General features: G+C 35.6%; 1 protein-coding gene across 6 annotated transcripts in view; it reads right to left on the bottom strand.

Moving 5' to 3' along the window:
* Nucleotides 1-18,582, bottom strand: part of LOC103671314 (WD repeat containing planar cell polarity effector) — a 416,159-nt gene that overhangs the window by 131,519 nt on the left and 266,058 nt on the right. For 5 of the 6 annotated variants that reach the window (XM_040623423.1, XM_040623422.1, XM_008699919.2 and 2 more), the window contains exon 14: nucleotides 7,487-7,589. In XM_040623423.1, coding sequence (XP_040479357.1) covers nucleotides 7,487-7,589 — 103 coding nt within the window. Of the gene's footprint in view, nucleotides 1-4,951; nucleotides 5,156-7,486; nucleotides 7,590-18,582 lie in introns of those variants that run through there. The other variant, XM_040623425.1, reaches the window with a different exon arrangement.

The raw sequence follows: 18,582 nt of genomic DNA, 5'->3' as shown, positions 1-18,582 counted from the left end.
AACACAAATATGTGGAGGCTAAACAACGTGCTACAAAACAAACAGTTGGTCAACAGCAACAAAAAATCAAACAGGAAATCAAACATGGAAATAAATGAAAATGAAAATAAATGAAAATGAACAATGGTTCAAAATCATTGAGATGCAATGAAAATAGTTCTAAGGGAAATTTAAATTAATACTGAGATACATCAAACAAAAATCTCAAACAATGTAAGCTTACAATTACAAGGAACTAGAAAAAGAACAAGCAAAACCTAAGATAAGTATAAGGAAGGGAAAAATAGAGATCAGAATAGAAATATATGAGATAAGGACTAAAATAAAAATAGAAAAGATCAGCGAAACCAAGAGCTATTTTTTTTTTTAAAAGATCTACAGAATTAATAAACTTTTAGCCAGATTCCTCGGTGGGGGGGGGGGGGAAGAGGGAGGATCCAAATAAATTCAGAAATAAAAAAGGAAAGGTGACAAAATACTACAAAAATACAAAAGATTAGAAGAGACTACTGCAAAAAATTATATGCCAACACATTGGACAGCCTAGACGAAATGGATAAATTCTTAGAAACATAATCTTCCAAAACTGAATGAAGAAGAAATAGAAAATCTGAACAGACCAATTAGTAGTAAAAAAATTGAATCCATTATCAAAAAACTCCCAATAAACAACAATCTAAGACCAGATAGATTCACAGTTAAATTCTACCAGATGTTTAAAGAAGTCAGTAGTGGGGAGCCTTTGTAGCTCAGTCGGTTGAGCATCTGACTCTGGTTTTGGCTCGGGTCATGATCTCGGGGTTGTGAGATTGAGCCCCACATCAGGCTCTGTGCTTAGTATGGAGTCTGTTCCTCTCCCTCTGTTCCCCCCCTCTTGTGCTCTCTCAGTCTCTCAAATAGAAAAATAAAATCTTAAAAAAAAATAGAGTACATATTTTTGTTAATCTATTCTGAAAAACAGAAGAGGAAGAAAAACTTCCACATATATTCTACAAGACACCATACTTTGATACGAAAACCAGACAAAGACACTACAAAGAAAGAAAACTACAGGCCAATAACCCTGATAAACAAAGATGCATAAACCCTCCACAAAATATTAGCAAACAACTTTGAATGATACATTAGAAGGATCATTCACTACGATTAAGTGGGCTTTATTCCAGGAAGGCAAGGATGGTTCAATATTTGTAAACCAATCAATGTGCAAAACTATATTAACAAAGTGAAAGATAAAAATCACATGATCATTCCAAGAGATGTAAAAAAAAAAAAAAAAGCTTATGATAAAATTCAACATCTGTTTCTGATAAAAGCTCTCAATAAAGTGGGTTTACAGGGAATATGCCACAACATAATACAGGCCATATATGAAAAACCCACAGCTAACATACTCAATAGCGAAATGCTGTAAGCTTTTCCTCTAAAAACTCAAATAAGACTAGGATGTCACTCTCATCACTTTTATTGAACACAGTACTGGAAGTCATAAGCACAGCAATCAGACAAGAAAAGAAATAAGCAGCATCCATATTAGTAAGGAATAAGTGAAAATGTCATCATTTGCAGATGATATGATACTATATATAGAAAACCCTAAGACTTCACCAAAAAACGATTAGAAATGATAAATTCAGTAAAATTGCAGGACACAAAATTAATACACAGAAATCAGTTGCATTTCTATACACTACTAATGAAGTGGCAGAGAAATTTAAAAAACAATCCCATTAATAGCAGGGAGATCGGTAGGAGAAGGAAGGGAAGAATGGAGGGGGGGTAAACAGAAGGGGGAATGAACCATGAGAGACTGTGGACTCTGGAAAACAAACTGAGAGTTTCAGAGGAGAGGGATGGGGGGATGGGCTAGCCAGGTGATCAGTATTCAGGAGGGCACGTATTGCATGGAGCACTGGGTGTAATACACAAACAATGAATCATGGAACACATCATAAACTAATGATGTACTGTATGGTGACTAACATAGCAATAAAAAATTAAAAAAAACCATAAAAATTAAAAAAGAATCGCATTTACGATGGCACTAAAAAAATAAAATACCTAGGAAGAAACTTAATCAAGGAGGTGAAAGACCTGTACTCTGAAAACTCTAAAACATTGATGAAACAAATTGAAGATGACACAAAAAAGGGAGATATTCCATGCTCATGGATTGGTACAACCCATACTGTTAAAATGTTCATAATACCCAAAGCAGTCTACAGTTTCAATGCAATCCTCATCAACACCAATAGCTTTTCCCCCCATAGAACTAGAATAATCGTAAATTGGTATAGAACAACAAAAGATCCCGAATAGCCTAGCAATCTTGACAAGTATCATAATCCCAGATTTCAAGATACAGTTTATAAAGCTGTAGTAATCAAAAACAGTATAGTACTGACACAAAAACAGATCCATGACACAGAATAGACAACCCAGAAATAAACCCAAATTTATAATGTCAATTAATCTTCAACAAAGGAGGCAAGAATGCACAATGGAGAAAAGACAGTCTCTTCAACAAATGGTGCTAGAAAACTGGATGGCTACATGCAACAGAATGAAACTGGACTAGTTTTTAACACCATACAAAAAAATTAAGCTCAAATTGGATTAAAGAGTTAAACGTTAGACCTAAAACCATAAAACTTTAGAAGAAAATATAGGTAATAATTTCTTTGACAGCAGCCTTAGCAATATCTTTCTAGACCTATCTCTTCAGGCAAGGGAGACAGAAGCAAAAATAAACTATTGGGACTACACCAAAACAAAAAGCAACCTACTGAATGGGATAAGATATTTGCAATGATCCATCTGACAAGGAGTTAATATTCAAAATATATTAAGAATGTATACAACCCACCACCAAAAAAGCCCATCAAACAATCCAGTTAAAAAATGGAAAGAGTACCTACCTGAACAGACATTTTTCCAAAGACGACAAACAGATGGCCAATAGGTACATGAAACAGAACTCAATATTACTAATCAGCAGGATTATGCAAATCAAAACCACAATGAGATATCACTTTACACCTGTCAGAATGGCTCTAATCAAAATGACAAGCAGTAAGTGTTGTTGAGGAAGTGGAGATAAAGGAACCTTCATGCACTCTTGGTGGGACTGTAAGTTGGCAGAGCCACTGTAGAAAACCATATGAATACTTCTCAGAAAATTAAAAATAAATATACTGCATGATCCAGTAATTCCACTACTGGGTATTTACCCAAAATGAAAACACTAACCTGAAAAGATATATGTACTCCTGTGTATTGCAGCATTATTTATAATAGCCAAAATATGGAAACAACCCAAGTGTCCATTAGCAGATGAATGGATAAATATGTATATACGTATACACATACGCACACACTCAACCATAAAAAAGAGTAAGATCTTGCCATCTGAGACAGCATGGATGGACCTAGAGGATATGCTAAGTGAAATAAGTCAGACACAGATAAATACGTGGAATCAAAACAAAACAAAACAAAACAAAAGAAACAAAAAGCAGAAACAGACCCATAATTATAGAGAAAAACTGAGGGTGGCCAGAGGGGATGTGTGTAGAGGATGGGCAAATGAGTCAAGGGGGAGTGGAAGATACAGGCTTCCAGTTACAGAATGAAGAAGTCATTGGATGAAAGGTATAGGGAATCTAGTCAATGGTATTATAATAGTGTTGTATGGTGACAGATGAAAGCTACACTTATGGTGAGCGTAACATAAGATATAGACTTGTGGAATGTATCATTGTGTGTCAACTATACTTCAATTAAAAAAAAAACACTGAGATATTTGTGCAAGTACAAAGAGACCAATGAAATAAAGAGCCCAGGAACATTCTATATATACACTATCACATTTACAAAATATTAATGTCTTCCCCACCAGAATGGCTAAAATGCAAAAGGCAGACAATATCATGCATCAGTGAGGATGGAGCAAGCTCTACTGTTATGGACTGCTGGTGAGAAGATAAACTGTTATAGCCCCTTAGGAAAACTGGAAATAACTACTGTAGGGGAGCAGATTTTTCCACCATAAAGCTATGTGCCTTTGGGATGCGGTGAAAGGGGAACCATCTTGCACTGGTAGGTTGACAGGAATGCAAACTGGTGTAGCCACTCTGGAAAAGAGGATGGAAATTCCTCAAAAAATTGAAAATAGAACTACCCTATCACCCAGCGATCACACTACTAGATATTTACCTAAAGAATACAAAAATATTTCTTTGAAGGGATATGTACACCCCGGTATTTATGCTGGCATTATCAACAACAGCCAAATTATGGAAAGAGCCCAAATGTCCACTGACTGATGAATGGATAAAGAAGAGGTGGTATATATATATACAATGGGATATTAGCCTTAAAAGGAATGAAATCTAATATTACACCACTGTATGTTAACTGGAATTTAAATAAAAACTTTAAAAAATAAGAATATATAAATTTGACTAAAAAAAGATACGCCTCTTTGGCATAATGATTATTCTAAGCTGGTATTTTTTAAGAAACTGTAGACACAACAATATGTCTGAAATCCAAGTTGCCCTTCCTTAAGAGACACTTCCATGTATAAGGGAAATCTCCATTTGGAAGGGTGTCTCCCTCAGTATCATGAAGAGGGGGATGACTCTTAGATGCCTAGAAACGGTCATCAGTGAAGAAAGGCATGAACTTAAATCTGCATGACAACTTTAGCCTTTTTTTTTAATGCTTTTTATGGTAACCTCCCATAACTGATCCTCTACCTACAACATCTTCTTTTGTTTTTTGATGGAGATGGTATTTAAGGTGACGGCTTCAGCCTATTTTGGTGAGATGCTAAGTTTTCCTGGGTCTCTCCCATGTATACAGGAGGTATATGTATTATTAAACCTTGTTTCATTTTCTATTAATCAGGCTTTTTTTTTTTTCTTGGATCTTTTTTTTTTAATTTAAATACAATTAGCCAACATACAGTACATCATTAGTTTCTCTATTAATCAGTCTTGTGTAAATTTGATTTTTAGTCATCATGGAAAAACCTTGAAGGATAGAGGAAAATTTCTTCCTCTTCCACACTATTAACGTTGAACATATGAATGTATCCTGTGTCACAGCAAATCCACTTTTAAGCACATACTCAGCAGATCTGTGTATACATCTGTTAAAAGACAAACACAAGTACATTCACAGCAACACTATTCACATAAGCCCCAAACTTGAAAGAACTCAAATATCTGGCATAGAATGAATAAAAGTATATATATTTATCTACTGGAATACTATATAAATAAATAAATAGGAAAGAATTACAATAAAAAGGAAAGAATTATAATTATATACAGCAATATAAAAGAATATCATAAAGTTAAGTGAAAGGAGCCCAAACCAGAATAATAGTATATATATTCCAGTTATTTAAAATTTGAAAGAAAGATAAAACTAATGTATAGTGTTATGAGTAAAGATAGTTGGGCTGGGATGTAGTATCTTAAAGTGGGTATGAGAGGGCTTGTGCGGTCCTGATAATGTATGTTACTTGGTCTGGATAATGGTTACAAGAATGTGTTTATTTGTAAAAATCTGTTGTCAAATTTATGATTTGTGTGCTTTTCTGTATGTATGTTATACTAGAATAAAAAATTTAAATAAAAAACTTTCAAATTGTTCAGATTATTATCACTGAACTTATCCTTTGGCAACTCTTGCTTTTAGTTATGTTGATGGCTACCACATGTGATAATTTTTACAGACTCTTCCATTTAGACTAAAATACTTGAACTTATTTATTTTTTAAAAAGAGTTTATTTACTTATTTGCAGAGAGAGAGAGAGAGAGCACAGAAGGGGGAGCGGCAGGCAGAAGGAGAGGGAGAAGCAGGCTTTCCGCTGAGCGGGGAGCCTGATGTGGGGCTCAATCCCAGGACACTGGGATCATGACCTGAGCCCAAGGCAGACAGACGCTTAACCGACTGAGCCACCCAGGCACCCCTGAAATCCTTCAACTTGAATACTCTTATTATTTTACATAATTTACCTTCTTGCTTGCATCAAAGAACACTTTTGAAAGCCAAAAATTTAATTTTCTGCTTTCAGAAATGTTTGAGAGAGCAGAATTGAACTAAATTAAAGGAACCTGAGATAAAATTAGCTTTCCCCAGCATGATGTGGGCTCTATGGAAGAACTAGACAGAAACTACCATTAAGAAACTAGAGATTCTTTCTTAATTCCTTTCCTAATTTTGAGTGGGAGTCAACCCAATTTTCTAGAATAAAAGTGGAGTAGAACATCCGTCTGAATGTTCACCTTTTGATAGTTACTGTTGTTACTGAATGGTATCTTTGTTAAGGGAGAGTAATCAAGGTCAAAGGGAAAGGCCTGAAAAAAAGGCTGAAAAGTGGGGAGGAACAGGGTTTCAGTGAAGAAAGATATTTGCTAGAAATAAGGCAGGGCTCAAAGGGCTATTTGGCTTGGAAGTATCAGCTGGCTACAGTAATGTAATCAAGCATTCACAGGGCACAGAAAGCATACTGGTGAATAATGGAGTTTCTTCATTTTTCTGAAATTCTGTGATAACTTCTTCACATTCCTTTTCAGCCTTAGTAACTTTAAATAGCTTTAAAATGCAAAACCTCCATTGTTAAAGAGAAGCTGGCAATTGCTCCTTTTGGCTGCAAACAGCATTATAAAAACAAAGATGATCAATCCATGGAGAGGCTTGTTATAATAATTTGAAGCAAATTTACAAAGCAGATATCTATTAAAACTTCGTTTCTTAGGAGTTCCACAAGGAAGTGAATTCTATTACATTTCTGAGGGTCCTCTGCCTAATTTAGGAATAGTAAATACCAGGAAGAATAGGAATTGGAATGTCCAGAGATCAATAGTTCCAGATTTAGTCACATTAGACAAAATAAGTTTAGGAAAAGGAAGCTCATGTTGATATTATAACAGTTTTTAAAACTATCATTTTTATATATTATAAAGTTTGAACAGACTTTTAGATTAAATTTAGTTTCTTATTCGTCTTCCTTGGAAGACTACACTGTAAAATGACTAGTGGCTTCTAAAAGAAAACAAGTCACCCATCAAACCTAAAATCCCATGTGAAATACTTTGATAGAGGACAGAATTCTTTTGAGATATGACATGTCTTTGTGTATAAATAGTTATATAAGTTTCTGTGGTGGCTAATATTAATAACAGCACTTATGATAATAAACTCTTCCTCAAAAATCTTATGAAAACAGTGTCTTTTGACTTTTTGCTAAACGGTGATTAATCAGTGATTATTAATTTTTATATCAACATAGTTCTGACTTATATATCCATATTGTACTATTTACCCAGGCTTAATTCTTTTTTAAAAGTTACTTTACAAAGAAAGTAGTTCAAATTAACCAACTGTGCCTTACAAACATAAATATAAATGATACTGAGTAAGTATTGATTGAAACAAAAAGCACTTAAAAAAACTAGCATTAATTCTTACCAACTCCGGAGGTTATTGATTCTGCATCAATGTCACTAGCTCTTTTTCTTGCCACTTCAGCTAGTGCCAATTCACCCTTATCTAGTGCAAAGTAATGGATGTCCTTTGGAAATAAAGCAAAATAAAAGATTAATCCAAATGAATCTTGGTCAAGTTACAAAGAAGATTTTGAACAAAAGAGCTTCCTGTTCAGATTACAAAACAGACACGGCTAATGAATATTTTTTTGTGTTTTAATTTTCTCAGTTTTCTTTTCTAGTATAAGCAAATTTTCTTGAATTGTAGATTATAACTATACCTAATAGCATTATTTAAATAAGTTATTTTAATTCTTCAGGGAAAAAGACAAGTTTTTAAACCAAACGTTTGACATACTCAGTTTTGTCAGGAAATAAAAACATTTACTGCTATGTTCTTTGGTGAGATTTTAATATCCAAGATGACGTCTTCAAAATTCAATTGTATATCATAGTATGATAAGCATTTTTATAAGAAATACAACTACACAAATTTGTCTCTGACATTTATGTGTCTGGCATGTACTACTTTGTTAACATTAATATTACTATTATCTTCAACTCATACAGTCGTCAACAAATAATCAGTATCTACTAAGTGTTAGGCATTGTTCTGGAATATAGAAATCAATTACAATTCCACGTCTCAAGAAGCTGTGAGCCCACTGGGGAGACAGGCCATTGTGAACAACAGTTAATTACATAATATATGATGGGTTTTATAACAGATATTTGCACACATATGTGGCAAAAGAGAAGGGACTGATCCTTGCTCTGAGTCTCGAAGGACAAATAAGAGTTACGCTAGGATGGAAAATAGAGAAAAAGTGACAGAATTAGTATCTGGTGCATATATGTATAGAAGACTGAAAAAACAGTTCTGTTAGCCAATGGTATATCTTTGAATATGGAGGGAGTCTTGGGTTGGATGTGTGGGAGAAAGCAGTATAAAATAATACTAAAGTAGGTGTAGCCACTAAAAAGGATTTTGAACTATTTTTGGTGTGTAAAAGATCGCTGGAATATTGCAATAAAAATGGAAAAAGAAGGGGCATTTGGTGGCTCAGTCAGTTAAGTGTATGACTCTTGATTTCGGCTCAGGTCATGATCTCAGGGTTATGAGATTGAGTTCCACACTGGGTCCCTGCTCAGTGGGGAGTCTGCTTGAGATCTCTCTTTCCCTCTTCCTCTCTCTCTAGAATAAATAAGTCTTTTTTAAAAATGGAAAAAGAATACGAACAACCAGTTTACAATGAAGAAATATAAATGGCTTATACTCATGAAAGATATTTCACTTTATGAATATTCAAATAAGTGCAATTGAAAAAAATATAATTTCAAATTGTTTAAGTTTTTAAAAGTTCAGAATATTTACTGGTTGCAGAGGCTTTCAGGGAAGACGGCAGAGTAGGAGGATCATAAGCTCACCTCATCCCATAAATACAACTAGATAACACCCACATCAGTGTAAATAACCCAGAAAATGACCCAAAGATTGACAGACCAAACTCTACAGGTAAATGCAGAGAAGCCACATCAAAGAGGGCAGGGAAGGTGGAGATGCTGTCACCAAGAAGGAGGGACACTGCAGATGTGGAGGGGAGAGAGAAGCAGACCCCCACATCAGGCACACCAGGCATCTGAGGCATGGGGGACATACCGGGAAGACAAATCCTCATAACATTTGACTTTGAAAACCAGAAGGGCCTAAGTTCACAAGTTCTTACAATCAGTGGGGCATTACACCTGGAACTTTAAAAATTAGTGGGCTCCATTCTGGGAGAGCAGGGAGAACAACAGGAAACTGACTTCCTGCCCTTAATCTTTTTGACTACAAACAGCCCCACTGAGATACAGCATAAAAGCAGCAGTTTGAAAAATGCCTGGGGTATATGGGAATGAGATTTATTTACTAATCTCAGAGCATATGCTGGAGGGGCAGGGATCTTTGGGAGACTTTTCCAAGAACAAAATAGCTGCTGGGCACCATTTCACTCCCCCGCCCCCCCACCCCAGCCTAAATACATGGATACCTACAGGAACCAGCACAGCACCAACATGTTCCACCTAGCTTACTAACAGTCCACCCTGCCCTGGTGTGCTTCTGCAGATCCACATCCATAAACCCACCACTCTTGTCAAGTCTTCCCAGGTGGCTCCAGGTCCTCTCCCTTAGTAGACTGGTGAAGACGATCCTGGCACCACATGCCCCACCCCTACATTCTGCTGCAGACTTTCTTCCTCCAGTATGTCCTTGGCAGGAGCCCATCCAAAGTGGTGCTACAAGACTGGCAGTGTGCCAGCAGCCCTGACAGGGGTGAGCACCACTCCAAAGTGACTCCTACCCAAGGTAGAGGGTAAGAACCCTACACTCCAATCCAACTGTGGCTCCAGAAGTGGGCTGGGAGCAGACATCAAGTCTGACTACAGGCTCCACCCACCAACAAAAATTCAGGGGCTAACACAGGGAAAGCACCTTGCAGTTTGGTGCTACTGCATCTCTGGTAAAGGCTTGGTTTGACTCAACTCAAGCCCAACACGGCCCCAGAATGGCCCATTTTCAACACAGTGATCAAAATCTGCACAAAAAAGGCAAAGAGAGCCATTGTAGATGACAGAACTAAAGGCAAATGCAGCTCAGCCACAAAGTACTGCACATGCAGTAGGAGACACCCCTAAAGTGAACTGGGGACATAGCACTGCAAGGCACTACAGGACCTCTTCTTCATAAGGCCACTACTTTCTTCTTTTCTTTTTCTTTTTTTTAAAGATTTATTTATTTACTTTAAGAGAAAGAGAGAGCACTGGGGCGGGGGGGGGGGAGGCAGAAGGAGAGGGAGAGAGAGAAGCCCAAGCAGACTCCCTGCTGAGCACAGAGCCCCACATGGGGCTCAATCCCACAACCGTGTGATCACAACTTGAGCTGAAATCAAGAGCTGGTTGCCACCCAGGTGCCCCTAAGGCCACTACTTTCAAGAGCAAGAGATACAGTGACCTTTCCTAAAACACAGAAAAAGACACAGAGAGTTAGACAAAATGAGGAGACAGAGGAATATGTCCCAAATGAAAGAACAAGACAAAATCACAGTGAGAGCTAAATGAAATGGAAACAAGTAATATACCTGATAGAGAATTTAAAGTAATGGTCATAAAGATACACTCACTAGACTTGAGAAGAGTAGAGGAATTCAGTGATACCTTCAAAAAAGAGACAGAAAACATAAAAAAGAACCAATGAGAGATGAAGAACTCAATAACAAATAAAAAATACACTAGATGCAATAAATAGCAGACTAGAGGAAGCAGAAGAACAGATCAGGGACCTGCAGGAGAGAGTAATAGAAAGCAATCAAACTGACTGGAGTGGGAGGGAAAAAGATAATGAAAACAGGTTAATGAAACTCAGTAACACCATGAAGCATAATAACATTTACATTGTAGGAATCCCAGAGGAGAAGAGAGAGAAAAGGGTTGAAAATTTATTTGAAGAAATAATAGCTGAAAACTCCCCAAATCTGGGGAAGGAAACAGAAATCTAGATCCAGGAGCACAGAGATTCCTGCCAAAAATTAAACCAAAGAAGTCCACACCAAAACACATAATTAAAATGGCAAAAAAAGCAGCAAAATAGAATTTTAAAAGCAGCAAGAGAAAACAGTTACATTCAAGGGAAGTCCTATAAGACTATCAGTGGATTCTTCAGCAGAAACTTGTAGGCTAGAAGAGAGTGGCATGATATATTCCAAGTGCTGAAAGAAAAAATGCTGCAAACAAGAATACTCTATCCAACATAGCAATCACTCATAATAGAAGCAGAGAGAGGATTTTCCAAACAAAAATTAAAGGAATTCATCACCCTAAACCAGCCCTGTAAGAAATGTTAAAGGGGACTCTGAGTGGAAAGGAGAGAGCTTAGGCAAGAGAAAGAAAAGTAGGAAGCAAAAAGGCACGAAAATTAAATATACCTATAAAATTCAAGGGCCTCACAGAATAAAAGGATGTAAAGTAGGGCACCATATACATAAAACAGGGCTGGGAAAAGAGTAAAAACATAGTGCTTTTAGAATGGGTTCAAACTTAAGCGACCATCAACTAAACACAGACTGATATACAGATGTTATATATAAACATAATGGTAACCACAAATCAAAAACTGGTAATAAATACATATAAAAGAAAGAGAAAAGAATTCAAGTATATCACTAAGAAAGACAGCAAACCATGAGAGAAAGGAGCAAGAGAACAAAGGAACAGAGAAGAACTACAAAAACAGCCATAAAACAAGTTATAAAATGACAGTAAGTACATACCTAACAATAATTACTTTGAGTGTAAAAGGACAAAATGCTCCAATCAAAAGACGGTGATGGAATGGATAAAAAAGTAAGGCCCATTTATATGCTTCCTAGAAGGGACTCATTTCAGACTTAGAGATACATGCAGATTAAAAGTGCAGGGATGGAAAAGCACTTATCACGCAAATGGATGTGAAAAGAAAGCCAGGGTAGTAGTACTTATGCTGGACAAAGTGGGTTTTAAATCGAAGGCTGTAATAAAAGAAAAAGGACACTATATAATCATAAAGGGAACAAGCCAAAAAGAAACTATAATAATTGTAAATATTTACACACCCAATATGGCAGCTCCCAAATACATAAAGCAGCTAAAAACAAACATAAAAGAAATAATCAATAGTGATACAATAATATACTTTAACACCCCACTTACATCAATGGGTAGATCATCCACACAGAAAATCAACAAGGAAACAGTGGCTTTGAATGACACACTGGACCAGATGGATCTAACCGATGGATGTAGACCAGATCTATTCAGAACATTCCATCCTAAAATAGCAGATACACTTGTTTCAAGTGCATATAAATTACTGTCCAGAACAGGTCACAAGGTTAGGCTACAACAATTTCAACAAATTAAAAAAGACTGAAGTCATCCTATGCATTTTTTCTGACCACAGTGCTATGAAACTAGAAATCAAACACAAGAAAAAATCTGTAAAGAACACAAGCATATGGAGGTTAAATAACATACTATCAAGCAATGAATGGGTCAACCAAACTATCAAAGAGGAAATAAAAAATTACATGGAGACAAATGAAAATGAAAATACAATGGTCCAAAATCTCTGAGATGAAGCAAAAACTCTTCTAAGAGGGAAGTTTATAGCAATACAGGCCTAACTCAAGAAGCAAGAAAAATCTCAAATAAACGACCTAAACTTACACCTAATGGAGCTAGAAAAAGAAGAAGAAACAAACCCCAAACCAGTAGAATAAAGAAAGTAATGAAGATTAGAGCAGAAATAAATGAAATAGAAACTGAAAAAACAGGACAAGGTCAATGAAACCAGGAGCTGGTTCTTTGAAAAGATCAACAAAATTGATAAGCTTTTACTCAGACTCATTAAAAAAAAAAAAAGCGAGGGCTCAAATAAACAAAAACATAAGTGAAAGAAGAAATAATAACAACCAACACCAGAGAAATAGAAAGAAAACATGATGAAAAATTATATGCCAACAAATTGGGTAGTCTAGAAGAAATGGGTAATTTCCTAGAAACATATAATCTTCCCAAGGTCACTCAGGAACAAACAGAAAATTTGAACAGACCAATTGCCAGCAATGAAAACAGAATCCGTAATCGAAAAAACTCCCAACAAACAAAAGTCCAGGACCAGACAGCCTCACAGGTGAATTCCTTTTTTTTTTTTTAAAGATTTTATTTTATTTGACAGAGATAGAGACAGCCAGCGAGAGAGGGAACACAAGCAGGGGGAGTGGGAGAGGAAGAAGCAGGCTCCTAGCGGAGGAGCCTGATGTGGGGCTCGATCCCATAACGCCGGGATCACGCCCTGAGCCGAAGGCAGACGCTTAACCGCTGTGCCACCCAGGCACCCCCACAGGTGAATCCTACCAATCATTTAAAAAAGAGTTAATACATATTCTCTCAAACTATTCCAAAAATGGAAGAGTAAGGAAAGCTTCCAAATTCACTTATGGGATTGCCATTACCCTGATACCAAAGCCAGATAAAGATAATACAAAAAAAATAGAACTGCAGGCCAATATCTCTGGTGAACATGGATGCAAAAATACCCAACAAAATATCACAAACCAAATCCAAGAATACATTAAAAAATAATTGACCTCAATCAAGTGGAATTTATTCTTGGGATGCAAGGGTGGTTCAATATTCACAAATCAGTTGACATGATACATCACATCAAGAGAAAGGATAAAAACCACATGATCAATAGATGTGGAAAAAGGATCTGACAAAGTATAACATCCATTCATGATAAAAAACATCAACAAAGTAGGTTTAGAGGGAACACAGTGCAACATAATAAAGGCCATATATAAAAAACCCATAGTTAACATCATTTTCATGGTGAAAACCCAAGAGCGTTTCTCCTAAGATCAGGAACAAGATAAGGATGTCTACTTTCACCACTTTTTTCAACACAGTACTGGAAGTCCTAGCCACAGCAATCAAACAAGAAAAAGGAATAAAAGGCATCCAAATTAGTAAGGAAGGAGTAAAACTTGCAGTATTTGCAGATGATGTGATACTATACACAGAAAACCCTAAAGACTCTACAAAAAAAAAAAAAACTATTAGAAATGATAAATGAATTCAGTGAAGTCAAGGATATAAAATCAATATACGGAAATCTGATACTTTTCTATACACTAATAATGTAGTAGCAGGAGGAGAAATTATGAAAAATATTCCATTTACAACTGCAGCAAAAAGAATAAAATACCTAGGAATGAACTTAACCAAGGAGGTGAAAGACTGTACCCTTAGTATAAAACACTGATGAAAGAAATTGAAGATGACACAAACTAATCGAAAGATATTTTATGCTGATGGAGTAGAAGAATCAGTATTGTTAAAATGTCCATACTACCCAAAGCAATCTACATATTTATTGCAATCCTTTTCAAAATACCAACAGCAACTTTCACAGTACTAGAACAAATAATCCTAAAATCGGTATGGAACCACAAAAGACTCTGAATAGCCAAAGCAATCTTGAAAAAGAAGAACAAAGCTGGAGGTATCACAATCCAAGATTTCAAAAGAGTTGTAGGAATCAAAACCTTATGGTACTGGCACACAAACAGATACATACATCCATGGAACAAAATATAGAGCCCAGATAAACCCATGTTTATATGGTCAATTAATCTTCAACAAAGGAGGCAAGAATACACAATTGGAAAAAGACAGTCTCTTCAACAAATGGTATTGGGAAAACTGGACAGCAACCTACAAAAGAATGAAACTGGACCACTTTCTTACACCATATATAAAAGTAAACTCAAAATGTACTAAAGACCTGAATGTGAGACCAGAAACCATAAAAATCCTAGAAGAGAGCATAGGCAGTAACTTCTCTGACAGACGTAGCAACATTTTTCTAGGTATGTCTCCTGAGGCAAGGAAAACAAAAGCAAAAATAAACCATTGGGACTACATGAAAATGAAAAGTTTCTGCACAGCAAAGGAAACACTCAACAAAACTAAAAGACAACCTAGTAGATGGGAGAAAATATTTGCAAATAACATATCTGATAAAAGGTTAGTATCCAAAACATACAAAGACCTTTTACAACTCAACACCAAAACCCACAAATAATCCAATTTAAAATGGGGCAGAAGACATGAACATGCATTTCTCCAAAGAAGACATACAGAAGGCCAACAGACACATGAAAAGATGCTCAACACCACTGATCATCAGGGAAATGCAAAAGAAAACTGCAATGACCTCACATCTGACAGAATGTCTAAAATAAAAAACATAAGAAACGACGCGTGTTGGCGAGGATGTGGAGAAAAAGGAATCCTATTGCACTATTGGTGGAATACAAACTAGTTCAGCCACTGTGGAAAATAGTATGGAGGTTCCTCAAAAGAAAACAGAACTACCCTCCAGTCCAGCAATCCCACTACTGGGTATTTACCCAAAGAATGCAAAAACATGAATTCAAAGGTATACATGCACCTCTATGTTTATTGCAGCATTATTTACAATAGCTAAGACACAGAAGGAGCCCAAGTGTCCATCAATTGGTGAATGGATATAGAAGATGTGGTACATATACACAACAGAGTATTATTCAGTCATAAAAAATCTTGGGGAACCTGGGTGGATCCATCACTTAAGCATCTGCCTTAGGCTCAGGTTATGATCTCAGCTCAAGTCATGATCCCCTTTGGCTCACGTCATGAGTCCCTCATCGGGCTTCCTGCTCGGGGGGGGGGGGGGGGGGGACTGCTTCTCCCTTTCCCTATGCTCCTCCCCCCTACTTGTGCTCACTCTCTTGCTCACTCTCTAATAAATAAAATATTTAATTAAAAAAAATGAAATCTTGCCATTTGCAATGACATGGATGGAGCTATAGAGTATAATGGTAAGTAAAATAAATCGGAGAAAGAGAAATACCCTGTGATTTCACTCCTACGTGGAATTTAAGAAACAAAACAAAAATGAACAAAGAAAAAAAGAGACAAACCGAGAAACAGACTCTTAACTATAGAAAACAAATCGATAGTTACTAGAGTGGAGGTGTATGGGGGGATGGGTGAAATAGGTGAAGGGGATTAAGAGTATACTTGTCATGATGTGCAGCTGTAATGTACAAAATTGTTGAATCACTGTATTGTGCACCCAAAACTAATATATCACTGTATGTTAACTATACTGGAATTAAAATAAATTATGAAAAGGAATATTTACTGGTTGCAAAGTTTCAGAGAATCAGATACTTAACATTTACTGGGAATATAAAACTTTATAGAGCAGGGATCCATAGAGTATGACCTATGGGCCAGATATAGCCTGCCTTTTGTATAGTCCTCAAGTTAAAAATGGTGCCACATTTTTAAATGGTTGGAAGAATTGTGCTCACCACTCTTATTTAACTCTAAATGGCTTTGGAATTAGCTTGTACTACAGACTTAAAAATATTTCAATCTAAAACTACAAGGCAAAATAGTACTTATATATGAAACTTAAAATATGATAAAGTAATTTCAATGATAAGTGCCATTTTTTTGACTTGCAAGTAATGTCAGGCTGTGTTATACATTTCTTGAATTGTTTAGAAATAAAGGGAGATCTCCATTCTACACATATTCCTGCAGCAATATATTTTCTGATTTCAATACACAGCAGTGTTTTTCAATCTTGATGCAAGTGCAACAGAAATTTCCATATTCCAAAGTCTATTTATGCATCTGAGGAATTTTAATTGGAAGCAATTAATTTGTAATAAAATGACATGCTAAATGGCATTCTTTAGGTCTTTTAGTTAATAGAATTCTAAAAATGTCATCTAGTTGGTGAATATACTCAATTAAAACCATATGCCCATGGACTGATATTAATAGGTGGCAGTACCTATCTATGAGGAAAGAAATTTGCAAAAGTGAAATACATAAAATCTCATCATAGATCAGCATTAACAGATGAACATTTTGCAGATTTTTTAAAAATAAGGAACACCAACTTTTAGCCCTAATTTAAGTGAAATGTTATTCCCCCAAAAGAAAATTCCATTATTTACATTTGTAAACTTGTACTATCAAAACTACTCAATTACAGTATTTCTAATTTAATTAATAAAGATTAATGGAAGTTTGTGTTTTTTTGCTATATACAAGTACTTATATAATAACCTCAATTTTGCTTCTTGGTCTACAAGCCTATATTTAATATGTGGACCTTCTCAGGAAAAGTTTATTGTGTTTAACAATGTATCAATATTAAAAATTTGCCTATATATACTTTGGAAAATCTTAAGGAAATGATGTGACAATGTATGTCCAAAGATTGGCAATGACAGCATTACTTATAACAATGAAAAACTGGAAGCAATTTCAGTGTACATCAATTGAAATAATTATGTTTTTTTTCTTTTAATCCAAGAGCGTCATGATGCTTTCATAATGGGTCCTTATTATTCAATGAAGAAATTTGTAATAATGTAAAAATATATACTACTGTATTCAGTTAGCTAATATTTTATTTAAAACTTTTGCATCTGTGTTCTTACTTACGAAAAGTCAATGACTTTACTTGGGCTTAACAGACAACAAGCCCTGACTGCTATCAAGGTTATACTAGCCTTATAAAATAAGTTAGGTAGCTTTTAAAAATTCTCTCTTGTATTCCAAAATTTGTATGTGATTATTCACTGAAAATAAACAAATGATATGCAATAAATTTGAGAAGAAATTACTAATCATTACTGACCAACATAAGTGAACATCCAATTAAAATATAGACACACCACCTTATGGCTGAAAAGACTATATGTGATAAAGATCAATTCTGACCACAAATCTGTAAAATCCAGTGGAATTACAATTAAAATCATTTCAAAGGTTTTAATGGAACTTGACAAGTTAATCTTAAAGTTCTTATGTCAAAGCAAATGGTCAAGAATATCAAAGACTTACTCTAACATTAAGACTATATAGCACTTTTATACAGACATACAAAGGAAAGAGAAAGATACATAACCATGCAAATATGGTTTTCTTTGTGAGTTACTAACTCTAGTACTTTATGTTTAGCAGTGATGTGAGTGTTGGATGTAAGATCTGTGGCTCACAAATTATATCTGGAACATTCTGTCTTTCCTTATTATTTTTTATTTTGAAGAAAACATCAAAAAATTTTTAAATTTATTTAAGTCCAATTAGCCAACATATAGTATATCATTAGTTTTTGATGTAATGTTCAATGATTTATTAGTTGTGTATAACACCCAGTGCTCATCACATCATGTGCCCTCCTTAATGCCCATCACCCAGTTACGCTTCCCCCCACCCACCTCTGCTTCTATAACCTTCAGTTTGTTTCCTAGAGTCAAGAGTCTGTCATGGTTAGTCTTTCTCTCTGATTTCTTCCCATTCAGTTTTCCCTCCCTTCCCCTATGATCCTCTGACCTATTTCTTATGTTCCACATATGATTAAAACTATATGATAATTTTATGTCCTTCTCTGATTGAGTTATTTCACTTAGCATAAATCCCTTCAGT

Source organism: Ursus maritimus, unplaced genomic scaffold, assembly GCF_017311325.1.
Source record: "Ursus maritimus isolate PB19 unplaced genomic scaffold, ASM1731132v1 scaffold_6, whole genome shotgun sequence".
Taxonomy (NCBI): Eukaryota; Metazoa; Chordata; class Mammalia; order Carnivora; family Ursidae; genus Ursus; species Ursus maritimus.
This window is presented reverse-complemented; position numbering and strand designations above follow the sequence as displayed.